Source organism: Momordica charantia, assembly GCF_013281855.1.
Source record: "Momordica charantia cultivar OHB3-1 chromosome 2 unlocalized genomic scaffold, Mcharantia_2.0 BLBB01000002.1, whole genome shotgun sequence".
Classification (NCBI taxonomy): domain Eukaryota; kingdom Viridiplantae; phylum Streptophyta; class Magnoliopsida; order Cucurbitales; family Cucurbitaceae; genus Momordica; species Momordica charantia.
Window position 1 is genome coordinate 8948409 of NW_028275160.1, and position 14371 is coordinate 8962779.

Here is a 14371-nt window from a genome sequence, read left to right on the forward strand (position 1 = left end):
TTTATTTACTTCTGGTATAATCATGATATCTACTCAACTTCTAACATGTCTTACCACTGATATACGTATGATAACCATTGATTTACCACGTTGATACAATACATATATATGTGATATATATTTGATATGTCTCTAATTTACCATTGATATACAAATGATATATCACTGATATAACTATGGTAACTACTAATATAACTTCTTATATGATTATATGATTTACCACTAATATATAATTAATATGCTTCTAATTTACCACTAATATATAATTAATATGCTTCTAATTTACCACTTATATACCTCTGATATAATCATTATATCTACTAATATAACTACGATATATGTGTGTTGATATCATACTATTATATCCAATATTTTTTTCGGATGTAATGGTGCAAGATTTTTTATTTTTTATTTTTGAAATATAAAGTTATTATATAAAAGGTTTATGTGGATCATGCACGTCCAAAAGGACAAGTTAAAATTTTGATATACTTTATAAATTTAAACAGTTGATATCTCTTATATTTAGTATCTAATTAATATTAATATTGAATAAATAGTAGTGATATAGTAATCACATTACTGATAATATTAGTGTATTAATTAACAAATTGAAATGATAAACTAGAATTTAAACAGCTGATATACCACTAAAAATTAGACATTTGATATACCTTATATTTAATATATCAGTTACAAATATATTTAGTACATCAGTTGGAAATATATTTAGTATATCATAAATTAGAAGTACATCATATATATATATATATATATATATATATTATATGTATAATACGTACATTTGATATATATCAGTGGTATATCTGATAATGTATATCATGGTACATCTGATACTGTATATTAGGGGTACATCAAATGTATATTGGAAGTATATCAGAGTTACATCATATGTACATTAGATATAGATTTGATGTATATCATATACAAATCTATATCTGATATACATCTTATGTATATCAGATATAGATATACATCGGATGTATATCAGATATCATAAGGGTAAAATTGGAATAATAAAAATTCTGAAAATAAAAATTCAAATATTTTGCTATATTTGAAATTTTGAAAAGTGTGACATTTTTTGAAATACATCAAATATTTTTGCTACCCACTACAATTATCCTAAATATTATTACATTTTTAATCACACATATATAAATAATCTAAACCATTTTATTTTAATTTCAAAACTCAATATACGTCATACAACCTAACAAATTCATTTCTCTAATTCCATAGTTCGTCAAACTCTTTTTCTAGTCCAACCTAAAAGTCATATTAGCATAATTAATTAAAAATGTATTTTATACAATTAATGAATTTAACAATATTGCGGTTAGTTCGTGTTGCAGTTAATAGTCTTTAAATATTTATTATTTAGATGTGTTAACTTTTAAGTCAGATGTATTGGCTAAGAAAAATAAATAAATAAATAAATAAAAAGCTAAGTTTAATGGAAATTTGGGTGGTAATTAGTAAATAAATTTAGTTAGTATAAGAAGAAATGAACAAATAATTAAATAATTCATTGATAACACTTATTTTGTGGTAAATTATATGTTGGATAAATTTGTAGAAAACAATTATTGAAAAAAAATTATGCAAAAAAACGTATTAATTTTTTTTATTTGATATTGAAAAGGACACTTCCTAATTCCATAAGAAAACAAAATTTTTATTTCAATTTTAATTATTTCAATCAGATAGTTAATATATAGATCTATTATTTATTATAAATTCAAAATGTACCCATAAACACGGTTTTAATGAACTTAACTTTAACACAATAGCATCAAAACACAAGTTTAACAAACTCAAACTTAACAAACCTATTTTCCGTCCAATCAAACATAAGTTTAACTAATTTAGACTTAACAAACCTATTTTCAGTACAACCAAATATAGATTTAATAAACCCAAGACTTAACAACTTATAATTGATAAACTCGGGTTTTGCAAACCTGCTCAAACCTACGAACCAAACATCCCCTAAAGTCTTTAACAAAAAAAAAATGTCTAGGCTGATGTGACAAATTCGAGTTACAATAACATGGCTTTAGATTCATCGAGTAATGTGATCAAATGAATAAACATAGTGGTGTTCTTTCATCCAATTGCATTACATTGAGATCATTTCTTCGAATAACACTATGATAGAGTTTAAGATCGCGGTATATATCTTCTGATTGTATTACGTAATGACCATTTGGGGTAACACGAATGCATTATGAGCACTACAATCTTGATTTCGAGTCTAAACATGATATGGTCTAATATCACAATATCCATCATCATTTTGCGTTACGCGGATGAACACCACCGTACGAAATCCTATTGTGATAATAGCTGCCTAATAACTCCATCTATCTATAGGCATTCAAACAACTTATTTCCACAATTGAAGACTCAGGTCCGTTTGATAATGTTTATGTTTCTTATTTATGTTTCATTATTTTTAATAAATAAAAATGAATTTCATGGCTTCAACATCCATAAATTCAAGTTAGTATGATCGAACAATATTTTTATTTATGTTTTAGAACAAATGGGAAATGAAAACAAGAAAAAACAAACTTGTTTTGGTTGTTTCCAAAATTTCTATACAATTTTGACAAGGTTCACAAAAAATGAGAAACAAAAAACATAGTTAGTTGCAAAATGCTTAGATTTTTTAAGAATATTGGAAATAGTAAACAAGCAATAGAAACGTTATCAAACAAATCTTCAACCCCTCAATTACAAAAGTGACACTTTTTCTATCTCTAATTCAAAATTTTGAAACTAAAATTGCAATGAAGTAAAGGAAGCGTTAATGATGACAGCCACAATAAGTCTTCATTAACCCATCCACGCATAGTGTAGCTTAGGTTGTAGTAGTTTGACATTTAAACTTTATAAATGAAGTTTGAGCTGACTCTTGACTTTATTAAAGGAAATTTTAGTTAACATTAAATGAAGTTGAAATTGATTTAAGCAACTTTGCTTTGAAAATCTTCTTGTCTCAAATTGAATAGAAAAGCTTCATCTCTATCTCCTTTAATTGGTATTGGCATCATATTTGGATAGCACGAGGATGTTTTGAAGCAACGATGGAGATTGGAACTGGATAGAGTAGGATCACAGCTAAAATGAATTGAGTAGAAGTGGAGGGAAAAGAAGAAGAAAATGATAGAGTAATTTTATGAGAAAAACCCCTAGACGAATTAGGGTAAAAACCACAAGCAAGGAAGAAGAATTCCACCCAATAAAGTAGAAATTACAAACTTTCTTTCTTATGTACCTCACACACACACTTTAGCTTAGTTGGAATTAGGAATTTTTTGGGATGGGTTGCCAAGTATGGATGTCCACCTATTTGTATCCCAACCATACTTGGTCATTAAACAAATTTCTATGGCTACAAAATATGTCACATATTAGCCTTAGATAAGATGATGATCTAGTGGCCACAAATTTGCCATATTACATTCTAATAGTTTCGAGTTACTTCAACTATCCAAGAAAAAAGCCTTTGGAGGAAGATTTGATAAACCTAGTAGCTTCTAGAGGCTTCATGAACAATCTTTTTCATATCAAAAGTGATGCAAGTCTTACCTTCTATTAGCCTCCCTTTGAATACTAATTAAGAAAATATTATCATGTGTGTTTTAATGAATTACACACAGAGGTTTTGTACAAAATTTATAGGAGTTCGAAGAAAAATGACTCGAGAACTAGATTTTATTGAACTTGTTTTAAGGGATTTATTCAATGGCCAATCTCAATCAATGATTTGCTAGGGTTTGGTTGCCAAGAAAACTTCAAGGATGTGCACGTTAGCAACTCCTCCCATATTAAGACTTGATTTTCGTTCACATTAGTGGGCGGTGAGTATAAAAAATTGTAATAGAAGGTAAAAACTACTACATATATCATTGTAGAGTTCGATAACTCTATGAAATTGAAAGTTTTGAATAAAAATTTACTCAAAGTGGTTTAGTATAATTTAAAGGTAAAAATTGTGTCGAGACAACCTATAATTATATGATATTGTCTACTTTGGACATAAGCTCTTTTGGATTTCCCTTTTATTTCAAACAAAAGACGGAATACATACCAATAGAGTTGTTGTCTCTTACTTGTATTGTTATATGTACCTATGATCTTCCCTTTACTTAGTCAATGTCGCTGTCGGGCTTCGGTCGCATTTCATTCCAACAATCCTTCCCTCAAATATTTATTCATCCCGTTCGTCCTTATCCAACTCAACTCTTCTTTGGAGTGCATCCCCTATCTAGTAGACTATTCAGCATCCGAGGATTCTACACCAACACGACTATGTTAGGGGCATGACTATAATACCACTTATTAGAGACAAGTGAACAATGGTATGATATTGTTAACTTTGGACATAAACTCTTATGGCTTTATTTTTTGTTTCATTCATGATTTATATCAATGGATATGTTGTCCTTCACTTATATACCATAGATTTTTCTCTTCCCTACCTAATTTGAGATTTGTTCGCATTCCCAATAAATACCCATTACTTGTTTTCAAGCTCGATAATATATTGCTTTCGATCCAACATTTTATAAGGGTGTGTTTGGAAGTGACCGTAAAATGAATGATTTTGGAAAAAGAGATTTAGTTGCAATTGATTTTTATATAATCATTTTAATGTTTGGTTTCACGCCCTTAAAATTGATTTTCATATAATTAAAAGTACCGTACTTTTAAATTATTAATATTTGGTTTCTAAAATGATATTTAAATTATTAAATTACAAAAATATTATATTTAATAATAAAATCAAATAAATAAATTATTTTTATAATTGATATAATATCATTACAATTAATTTATTACTAATATCTATTTTTAATTTTTTTTTCACTCTCCAATCTTCACCGTCATTTTCCCTTCCACTAAAAATTTCGTAAAAGTGACCATCCATATCCTAGGATGGTTGTGCCCGAGATGGCTGTCTTGACATGGTCGACTTGGGCCGGTCAGCTAGGGCCTTCAGGCTAAGAATGGTCGTCCTAGTGTGGTTAGACCTATGCTGGTCGGGCCTTAGATGGTCGTTCTGGAGTGGTCGTGCATGTACTGTGGACCCAAGGTGGTCGACCTGAGTAGGTTGCCATGGGTGGTTTATCAACGTTGATCTACTCAGGCTGGTCGAGCCGAGTTGGTTGGTCAAGTGGTTGACAAGGGTTGATCTACTCGGGTTGTTCAACCCGAGATGATTGACTAGGTTGGTCAACCTAGAGTGGTCGAGCCTATAATGTTCGTCTTGAGATGGTCAGGCCTAAGCTAGTTGGTCATGCACTAGCTAGCACAAAATCGTCGTCTTAAATGGGGCGGGTCCCAATATTTATAGGTTTAGACCTACAGATTCCATCTACCTGTTGGTTAGAATCGTTTTGCGATTCGCAACGTGTTGTCGAAAAAGTGATTCACGAACAGTTAGGTGCAATCTCGTGTACTACTTTCGGCTAGGTCAATTGTGGTGCTCCATATGGGTCGACTCGATCTTACAAAGGCATGCCTTCGTAAAATGAGGCTAGCACTACAAGAAAATGAACAGTTAGGTACTCATTTTCTTGTAGCTACACGCACAACCATATGGTTATTTCATTCTCTCGCAAGGTGGCCAAGGTATTTCATTGTCTTCCCTAGTTTGTTGACATGTGGCAGTCATTTAACTGCCCGAACACTGTCCAACCAATCTCTTTAACTTTAAAAAGTGTCTATAAATTTAGAATTTATTAGACATAATATCGAATGTTCATTGACCTATTAAATATAAAATAAAAAATTTAAAAATCTATTAACTATATTTTAAAATTGAGGAATCTACTGTAGACATTATAAATTTAGAAACTTTCTAAATATTTTTTTAAAGTTCAGAGTACCTCTTATTAGACGATTTGATTGTACATAAAACTAATTTTAGTCTTATTATTAATTTTTAAAATAATTTATTTAACAAGAAAAAAGCTGACATAAAATACACCTTTTTATGGTCAACAAGTGCTTCAAACCATGCTCATACTTCAAGACTTCCAAATATATATTTACGAATTTAAAAATAATTTAAGAATAAAACATTATTATAAAAACTAAATAGATAAATGTCTGGTTAAATCATATTTTTTTAGTACAATTCATCTCCTTTCATTGCGAAATCTCAACTATCGATGATGAATCGATGTGTGTAATAGATATCCATGAGATTGCACAAGATTTTTCTACCATCTCATTGTATCATCTTTCTTGGTACGTTGACATTCCAATTCTCTCTCACGTGAATGTTGAATTTAATCAACGGAGAAGTCCCTCGATTTATAGCCCATGTGACTTTTATCACTTATATCTAATAAATTTACTTTTTCCTCAAAAAAAACATTTTTTCTTTAACTTAGAAAAATGTCTATTTCTATCCAAGGTTGGGTGTAGTTTTAATAATTTGTACAAAAAGGACTCAATCAATGAACCAAACCCAACTTAAACGTCAATGATAGGCTTTTACCTCTTCCCAAAAGATCCCAAGCTTCAAACAATTATAATTGCAAATAAAAACATACAAGATATGGGCTTTATTCTTTAATAAAGGGAAACAAGAACAAAGTTTTAAGTCGATTCATAGCTTAATTTTAATCAGAAGACATAAAATCTAGATCATGGTCAAATGTTGGTGCATCATTTTCTAACAAGACCAACTTCTTCCACCAAAACTCTCTCCATGTCTGGCCATGGCTTGCACATTGCTTCCAATGGAAAAGCTCTAGATGCAGTGATTCCATTGCCCACAGTCATGTCAACCAATTCATCAGAGACTCTCTTCCATTCAAAGCATTGAATCATCGTCGCCAAAGCCAAGCCGACCAAACGATTGGCCATGCCCCCACCGGGGCATGCTCGTCTCCCCAACCCAAATGGAAGGTACTTGTATTGATCTTCAATTGTTAGAGTTGCATGTCTTTCGGGCTTGAAGATGAGTGCATCGTCCCATAGTTTCGGGTCTCGATGGATTGCCCAAACGTTGAACAACAACATCGTGTCGCGTGGGATGTGGTAGCCTTGTATCGTGCAGTCTTCAGACGCACAATGCGGTAGAAGGAGCGGAAGAGGGTTCAATCGCAATGTCTCGGCGATTACTTGTTGCAAGTAAGTCATTTTTGACAAGTCGTTTTCTTCTACCAATCGCTCTCGCCCAACTACTGTATCTATCTCAGCTCTAGCTTTCTTTAACACTTCTGGATTGTTGAGCAAATGAGACATCGTCCATGTCAGAGTTCCAGATTGTGTGTCAGTCCCAGCTAGCATTATGACCTACAGGAATTAGAAACATTATATGGACTAAAATTTTGTATGCGAATGGTTTTAAATGTATTCTAGTACAATTAAGAAAAAAAAAAGTATGACTATACCGTAAAACTCTATTTTTTTCTTGTGATTGGAACTTGAAACATTAAGTGAATGTTTATTTTTTCTTTATTGGAATTATAATTTCTTTTTCTATATATCAAAAAATAATGCATACATATATACAAATTTGAGAAATAATTCTATTTAATACCTAAACTATAAAATCATATAATTTAAGAAGTAAAGAGAACTATTTTTCTAAATCTACGACGTTGGCCCGGTCGGTTTAGACCGTTCAGACGGCTCGGATTAAAGAATCAAAACAGACTCCAATTATTCACGTGATTCACGTGTTCACTCACCAAGAAAGAAACAAAAATAAACTAGAGCTCGATTGAGAATAAAAAAATGCAAAATTCTGTGGAGCCGCTGTTCTGAAAACTGGATGCTCTATTATTATTTCTTTTTTAATAATTAATTCCATCATTCTCAAATTCTGGTTTTCAGCTCTCCAAGATAAGAAATAGCTCTTAATGGCTTGTTGACCACAATTAATTATAGAGACTAGAAGATAATGAGTAGCATCTAATCATCTATTAAATGTATCATAAATCAATCAATAAATTAAAAACATTTATTAGATTCTTACGGGTCAAACACCCCTTTTTTACCGACTAAGAAAAAATACTTAATTGATAACGTTAAATATTCATGAAATTTCATCTCGAATCAAGTTTTTGGACCACACGTTCGCTTGAGCATTTGTAACTTAATATCGTATTAATATTCATAGAATTCTATTTCAAAATTAATTTGTAATAAAAAAATAATTAATGTCTATTATAAATCTTTGTTAGATTCTTTATCTTCTCAATATAGAATCCAACGGTCGCTACAAAGAAAATACTTCGCTCCTCACGAGCAAGAAACAATTTTGTTCTTACCATCATTAAATATTTAATAACTTTTTATTATTTAAAAAATCGTTAGGTTTTTTTCAATTCTCTCTCTTAATTGTCAAATATTTAATAGTGTCAAGTACAAAGTTACTCTTACTAGTGAGTAGCCAAATATTTTCTTTCCTTGGCATGAAATGAGTGCTCATGATAAATCAAAAAATTCGACTCCTTAAAATTAAGGAAATATTTGACAAAATCACACAGGGGCTGTAGTGAAACTGTTTGCTTCAGAATTGTGTATTTTGTGTTCGGTTGCCCGACTCAAAAATTAGCTCCATCATTCTCAAATTCTTGTTTTCAGCACTCCAAGAAAGTTATTCCCCAAGAAGTAAAAAGACAATGTAATTTGTAAAAATATTGCAATCAAAATTCCACCTGACTTACCTAGAAAAGGGAGTGACATATGGTCCATAAGAAGAACAAAAATATAAGAGCTACCACTATATCCTTAACAAGATAAGAAAAATCCCTTAGACTTTTCCACCATAACTAATTATAGTAGCTCCAAGGTAACGAGTGGCATCTACTAATCTATTAAATGTATACTAATCTATTAAATGTATCATCAATAAATCAATAAATTAACAACATTTATTACGATTTGCTACTAAAATAGTGGTCAGCAAAAAACGAGCGTTAACCAAAGAATGAAAGATAGAAAGATCATTTGCAAGTTATTGAATAAGAATTAAATTAAAGAGAGGGATTAAAACGTACCCAAATGAGGCCTTTGATAATCTGGTCACTGAAGAACTGAGGCTCAGAGACCTGCATGGAGAGCAAATGATCAACCATGGTGTTGCCCTCCCCCTTCCGGTTCCGAATCTCCTCAATCAAATTAACAAGAAAAATGTCAACTTTCTTGGCAATGTTCTTGAGCTTCTTCTCGTACCCAGTGGGGTCGATCCAGTTCCAAATGGGTATGAAATCTCCGGGGCTGGACGCCTCGCTGATCATAAAAATCTCCTTCATAATATACCTGAATTGCTTCGCCTCCTCCTCGTTCGACACATTCTCCCCAAAATAGCTCTTCCCCGCCACCATCCGCATCACCACGTTGAACGTCAGCTCCGCAAACAGCGGCTCCAGCTTCACCGTCGAGAATCCCGCCGACGCCGGAGGAGGGCTGTTGTTACTCTCCCCCAGCCGCCGGAGCAGGCGCTTCACCTCGTCGCCGCGGGAGTCGAGGAACTTGTTGAGGCGGGTCGGGGAGTAGATCTCGATGGACCCGATGCGGCGGAGGTTGCGCCAGTGCTCGCCGTACGACGCGGCGGCGAAGATGGTGTTGTCGTAGGCCATGTACTTTCCGGAGTTGAGGAGCGGCCGGGCGGCCAGCACGACGTCGTTCTTCGTGAAGCATTCCTTCACGGCCTCCGGCGAGGTGATGATGACCACGAGCCGCGACCCGAACCGGAGGGAGAAGACCGGGCCGTACTTGTCGGCGAGTTTCTTGAAGGCGTGTTGGGCCGGCCGGCCCAGGAGGTGGAGGTGGCCGATGATCGGTAGCCGGAAGGCGGGGCTCGGCGGCAGCTTCCGGCCAGATGGAGATCTCAGAAGAAATCTCACGACAAGAATTGAGAGAAGAGAGAGTGAGAAATACAGCAAAATATTCTCCATTTTTTATGGATTGCTGAATTCAATCCTCCACCATAGGCATAAATCATATATACATATATATATAGAAATGAAATTATTAATTTAATAAATTGTGGTTCACAAGCCAAAATAAAATAACAAAATTGTGGTTCACGTTAATTAAGCCCGCCAAAAATGTTTAGTAAATTCTTGATGCATTTTGAATCTGTTTTTTATCTACCCGGAATTGGAATGATATTAATATTAGTAAAATTACTAATACATTATTGTATTGAGCATTTTGTAATTTGAAGTAATCAAGGACTTTTAATTTCATGTTTGATAAGTTTTGACATATTTAAATATTTTTAAAATTAACGAATTTAAATTTTTCCTTAAAGATCTATGAATCTATTAAACTCAAAATTGAAAGTTTGTCATTATATTAGATGCTATATTCAAATTTATGTATAAGATTGAAACTTCAAATACTCTAATAGATGCAAAAGAGAAAATTTAAGGACTAATTAGATATTTTAAAAAATTTATGAACTTATAATTTTTAAAGTTTGAGACTTATTTTATTAAACCGAAATTTGAATATTTGGAATAGATTTATAATTTTATTTTTCACATTGGTTAGATTATATATTCAGTTTGCAAAATCTGATGGTTGCGTTACTTTAATATTTAGATTTAGATGGATTAAGTTGAGGAATTTAACTCAAAAAGAAAAAAAGGAAAAAGAAGAAGAAGGTATGAATCACGTGGTATCCTTTGAGTAAAAAGAATAATAAGGTATGAATCACGTGGTGAGGATAGTTGGTTGATGTGCTGGCTCATAAAAACATCATAGATTTGCGATGATTTTTTAAGTTGTGAAAAGTGGTTTTAATCAATTATATGTCAAAGATCTTACGTGAAATTATAAAGAGACGTAAAAAATGTTTATAATAGATATGGACTACTTTCATTGTCAATTGGTTTTGAGATAAAACCTATGAATATTGACATGATATCAGAATCCAAAAGTTCAAACTATTAAAGATCTCACGTTGAAAAGATAAATGGACCTCAAAATTAGTGTTGAGATGGAACCAAACTCCGAACCATCTTAAAAAGTTTATTAATAAACTTTGTTGTTAAAATTAAATTAGGTCAAATTATAAAATTTGCTCATTCTATTTATTTAATTCTTAAAATTTCACAGAGTTTCGACTGCATCCTTAAACTTTAAATTGTATTTTTTTTTCACCATCGTTGTTAACACGATTAACATTATGTCTACACAAGATGTCTGTTGATGCAAAATTCTGTTGAGCTATCGAAGTTGGTCACGTGGCAACGGAGCGAGTTAATGAGATGCTACCTTAAATAAGAAGGACCTGTAGAAAGGAACAAATACTCCAACGCTCAAGTCGGTATCGTGCAAGTTAAGGTAAGTCGTTCTCGGAGTAGAATTGCATACATGGATTGAGTGGTGGATTGTCCCCTTTTATAGGCAGTTGGAGGGGGGGGAGACAAGGTCGTTAGAACAGCTCCAATTGACGATTACAGTCTTCAACTCAGTTCCGAGGGTAGGTCGGTCTTCTCCATAACTTAATTGTACGGATCTGACAATACCAAGCTAACTTAATTAGTTCATGTATCATGTATTTTTCCCTTGAGCAATATTCATTTGAAAATTTTTGATTGAATTGGTATGATGTAACAAATCATATAAGAATCAGTGCATATCATTAAAATCAATTCAAAATAACGTTTTGACAAAATATTTGTTTTGTTTTGTTTTTTTTTTTTAGAATTTTAGAAAATTTTGCTTCTTGACTATCGAATTTATTTTCTATACTTTTGTCATTAAGAAAAAGGAAAAGACTACTTTAGTCCATAGAAGAACTGATGAATTCCTTTAGCAGAAGGGTCAGCTTCGTCAATTGAAACTCTTTCGTCTGTTTCTCAAACTCCCACAAAATGAAAAAGACAATACTCCCGGCGGGAAGCCTCCACCACCGGGGACTAGATTGTCATCTTCTTAAAAATTAAAATAATGATATTGTACAATTTTACTTTAAAATACAGTGGGGCTAAATTTGTAATTTAATACCAACATGGTCAAATTCTCTATGATATGGGACTAAAATAAAATATATTGTTGAGTTACAAGTTTGATTTCGCAATCTTTAATAAATTTCTAAAATTTAAGAAGTAATTAATATATTTTTTAATTAATAGGTTTTTAAGTTCTTGACATCGTGTCTAATAAGTTTTTGAACTTTAAAAATTGTCTGTTGGGTCTCCAAACTTATAATTTTGTATTTAATAGATCCTTAAACTTTTAATTTTGTATATTATATACATCCCTAGCGTAGGAGGTTTCTTTAAGAAATTCAGGTTGTGTTTGGTTGGTGACATTTGGATTCAATGAAAGATAGAGTTGCATGGTTTAAATATTTTCAAATAAGTGTTTGGTAATAGATTTGGAAATTAAATCCCAATTTAAAATTGTCCATAGTGTATTTATAAACTAATGATAGTTGCACCTAAATATTTAGTCCTATCTAAAATAATATTTGTTATGGGTAGCGTCCGAACAAGACACATGTTCATCCCTCCTCAAGCGCGGGTCCACTGAGAAACCTTCTAAGAGAGGATGTTGTTGGGTTTTTAAGGAGTACAAACAAAGTCTCACATTGATTAGGAAAGTGAATGATCATAGGTATATAAGAGAGAACGATTATCCTTATTGGTGTGAGATTTTTTGAGTAGAACCAAAAGCAAAACCGTTATTAGATGGGACACAGCACTAACGTCGAGTACGAGATTCTACCTGACACGTGTTTTTTACCAGCTTAATAATAAGTTACAATAATCGGTAGCAAATGTGTTTTTCATCTGTAACCGTCGGACACAACGTAAAATATTCACTGTTTTTATTATTATTATTAATTCATTTTTGCAGAATATTCTGTTCTGTTTTCAGATTTCTCAAAAAAAAAAAAAAAAAAAAAAACGCGCTCTGTTTTCATTATAAGTCGCGCCAGAAAGGTTATTATAAGTCTGGTTCTCTGTCGTTGACGTGAAACACGTGAAACATGATGATAGCTTAAATTACTAATTTACCCTCCGTTTCTCAAGATGTTTTAGGAATTTTAGATCCATGGATTTCAAATAAAATTTCACGAGATTTTAAAATTAAAATTACGAAATTAACCTCATCCAATATCATTTTTTCTTTCTTTTTTTTTCAAACAAAATAAAGGAAAAAAAAAAGATAAACTCCTTTCATTTATAATTATTTGACATATTATGGAGTGATTTATTATTTATTTCATGACTTTGCATTATTCTTAATTTATATGTACGGTGTCAAACAATTATATTAATTATTAATATTCATGTGGTTTCATTTTATAATCAATTGTCTACGAGAAGAGTAGTCCCCTTATATTACAAACTTGCTAGGTCCCTTATCTTTTTAACATGAGATCATTAACATGCTCTTTAAAATAGTGTCTCTTTTTTATTCACCAATATTGGCCAGATCCCATTTCATTCTTGATCGAATACTAGTTTGAGTTTTTTGGACTCTGATGTCATATTAATATTAATAGGGTTCTATCTCATAGTCAATTGAGTATGAGAGAAGTATAACCCACTTATATTATAAACTCTTGTTAAGTCTTCTTGTCTTTTTAATGTGTGATCGTTAACAGTAATTAGTACGAAAAAATTTCTTGTACTATTAAAGCTCGTTTGGTAACGTTCCTATTTGTTGTTTTTTGTTTCCAACTTTCTTAAGAAATCTAGGTACTTTGCGACTAACTATGTTTATTATTGTTTCTCATCATTTTAGGAATATTCTCAAAATTGTATAGAAATTTTGAAAATAATCCAAACAGATTTTTCTTTATTATTCTCATTTCCAATTTGTTTCAAAATATAAATAAAAAGATTGTTTTATCACACTTGAATCCATATATGTTGGGACATGCAATTCATTTTTCTTTATTAAAAACGAAAAACAACTTTTAGAAATTAGCTTTTAAGATCTTTCAAAGAAAAAATGAAAATTAACTGCCGACCCACCCACTTTGTCCATTTATAATTACAAGTTACAACTAGGGCCCAGGCATAAATAAACTTTTTTTTCCTCTTTGGATACAGTTGAATTAAATTAAATGTTTAATGTGAATTTAGATAAGTGTGATAATTGGTACTTTATCAAAACTAAATGTAAAAAGTTTATATGAATGAACTAACAAATCATATAAAATTTGACCTAACAAATACTTTCAAACTTATATTAAATTTAATCACAAAAATATACTCGAACCTAACCAAAAGTTTAGTGGATAAAAAACATTCAAACTTAGTAACAAAATGAAATCCGATTAATTAAAAGCATCCAATACAAAAAAAATTAGTATCTGCAAAAATATTCCCATCAAAATATACTGATG

At 31.6% G+C, this 14371-nt stretch overlaps 1 protein-coding gene across 1 annotated transcript; it reads right to left on the reverse strand.

Moving 5' to 3' along the window:
* Nucleotides 1-6575: 6575 nt before the first annotated feature.
* LOC111017935 (cytochrome P450 81Q32) lies at nucleotides 6576-10005 on the reverse strand. The gene is made up of 2 exons (XM_022293831.2): nucleotides 9054-10005; nucleotides 6576-7341 (listed from the first exon to the last, which is right to left on the reverse strand). The coding sequence occupies exons 1-2, from the start codon at nucleotides 9951-9953 to the stop codon at nucleotides 6709-6711; spliced, it is 1533 nt and encodes a 510-aa protein (XP_022149523.1). The 5' UTR covers nucleotides 9954-10005; the 3' UTR covers nucleotides 6576-6708.
* Nucleotides 10006-14371: the final 4366 nt, after the last annotated feature.

Bases quoted from the DNA above. Each gene is read 5' to 3' on its own strand.
- LOC111017935 (XM_022293831.2), bottom strand. From the start codon at position 9,953: ATGGAGAATATTTTGCTGTATTTCTCACTCTCTCTTCTCTCAATTCTT. The intron at 7,342-9,053 runs GTACGTTTTAAT...TAATTCCTGTAG, and splicing joins TTATCAAAGGCCTCATTTGG to GTCATAATGCTAGCTGGGAC.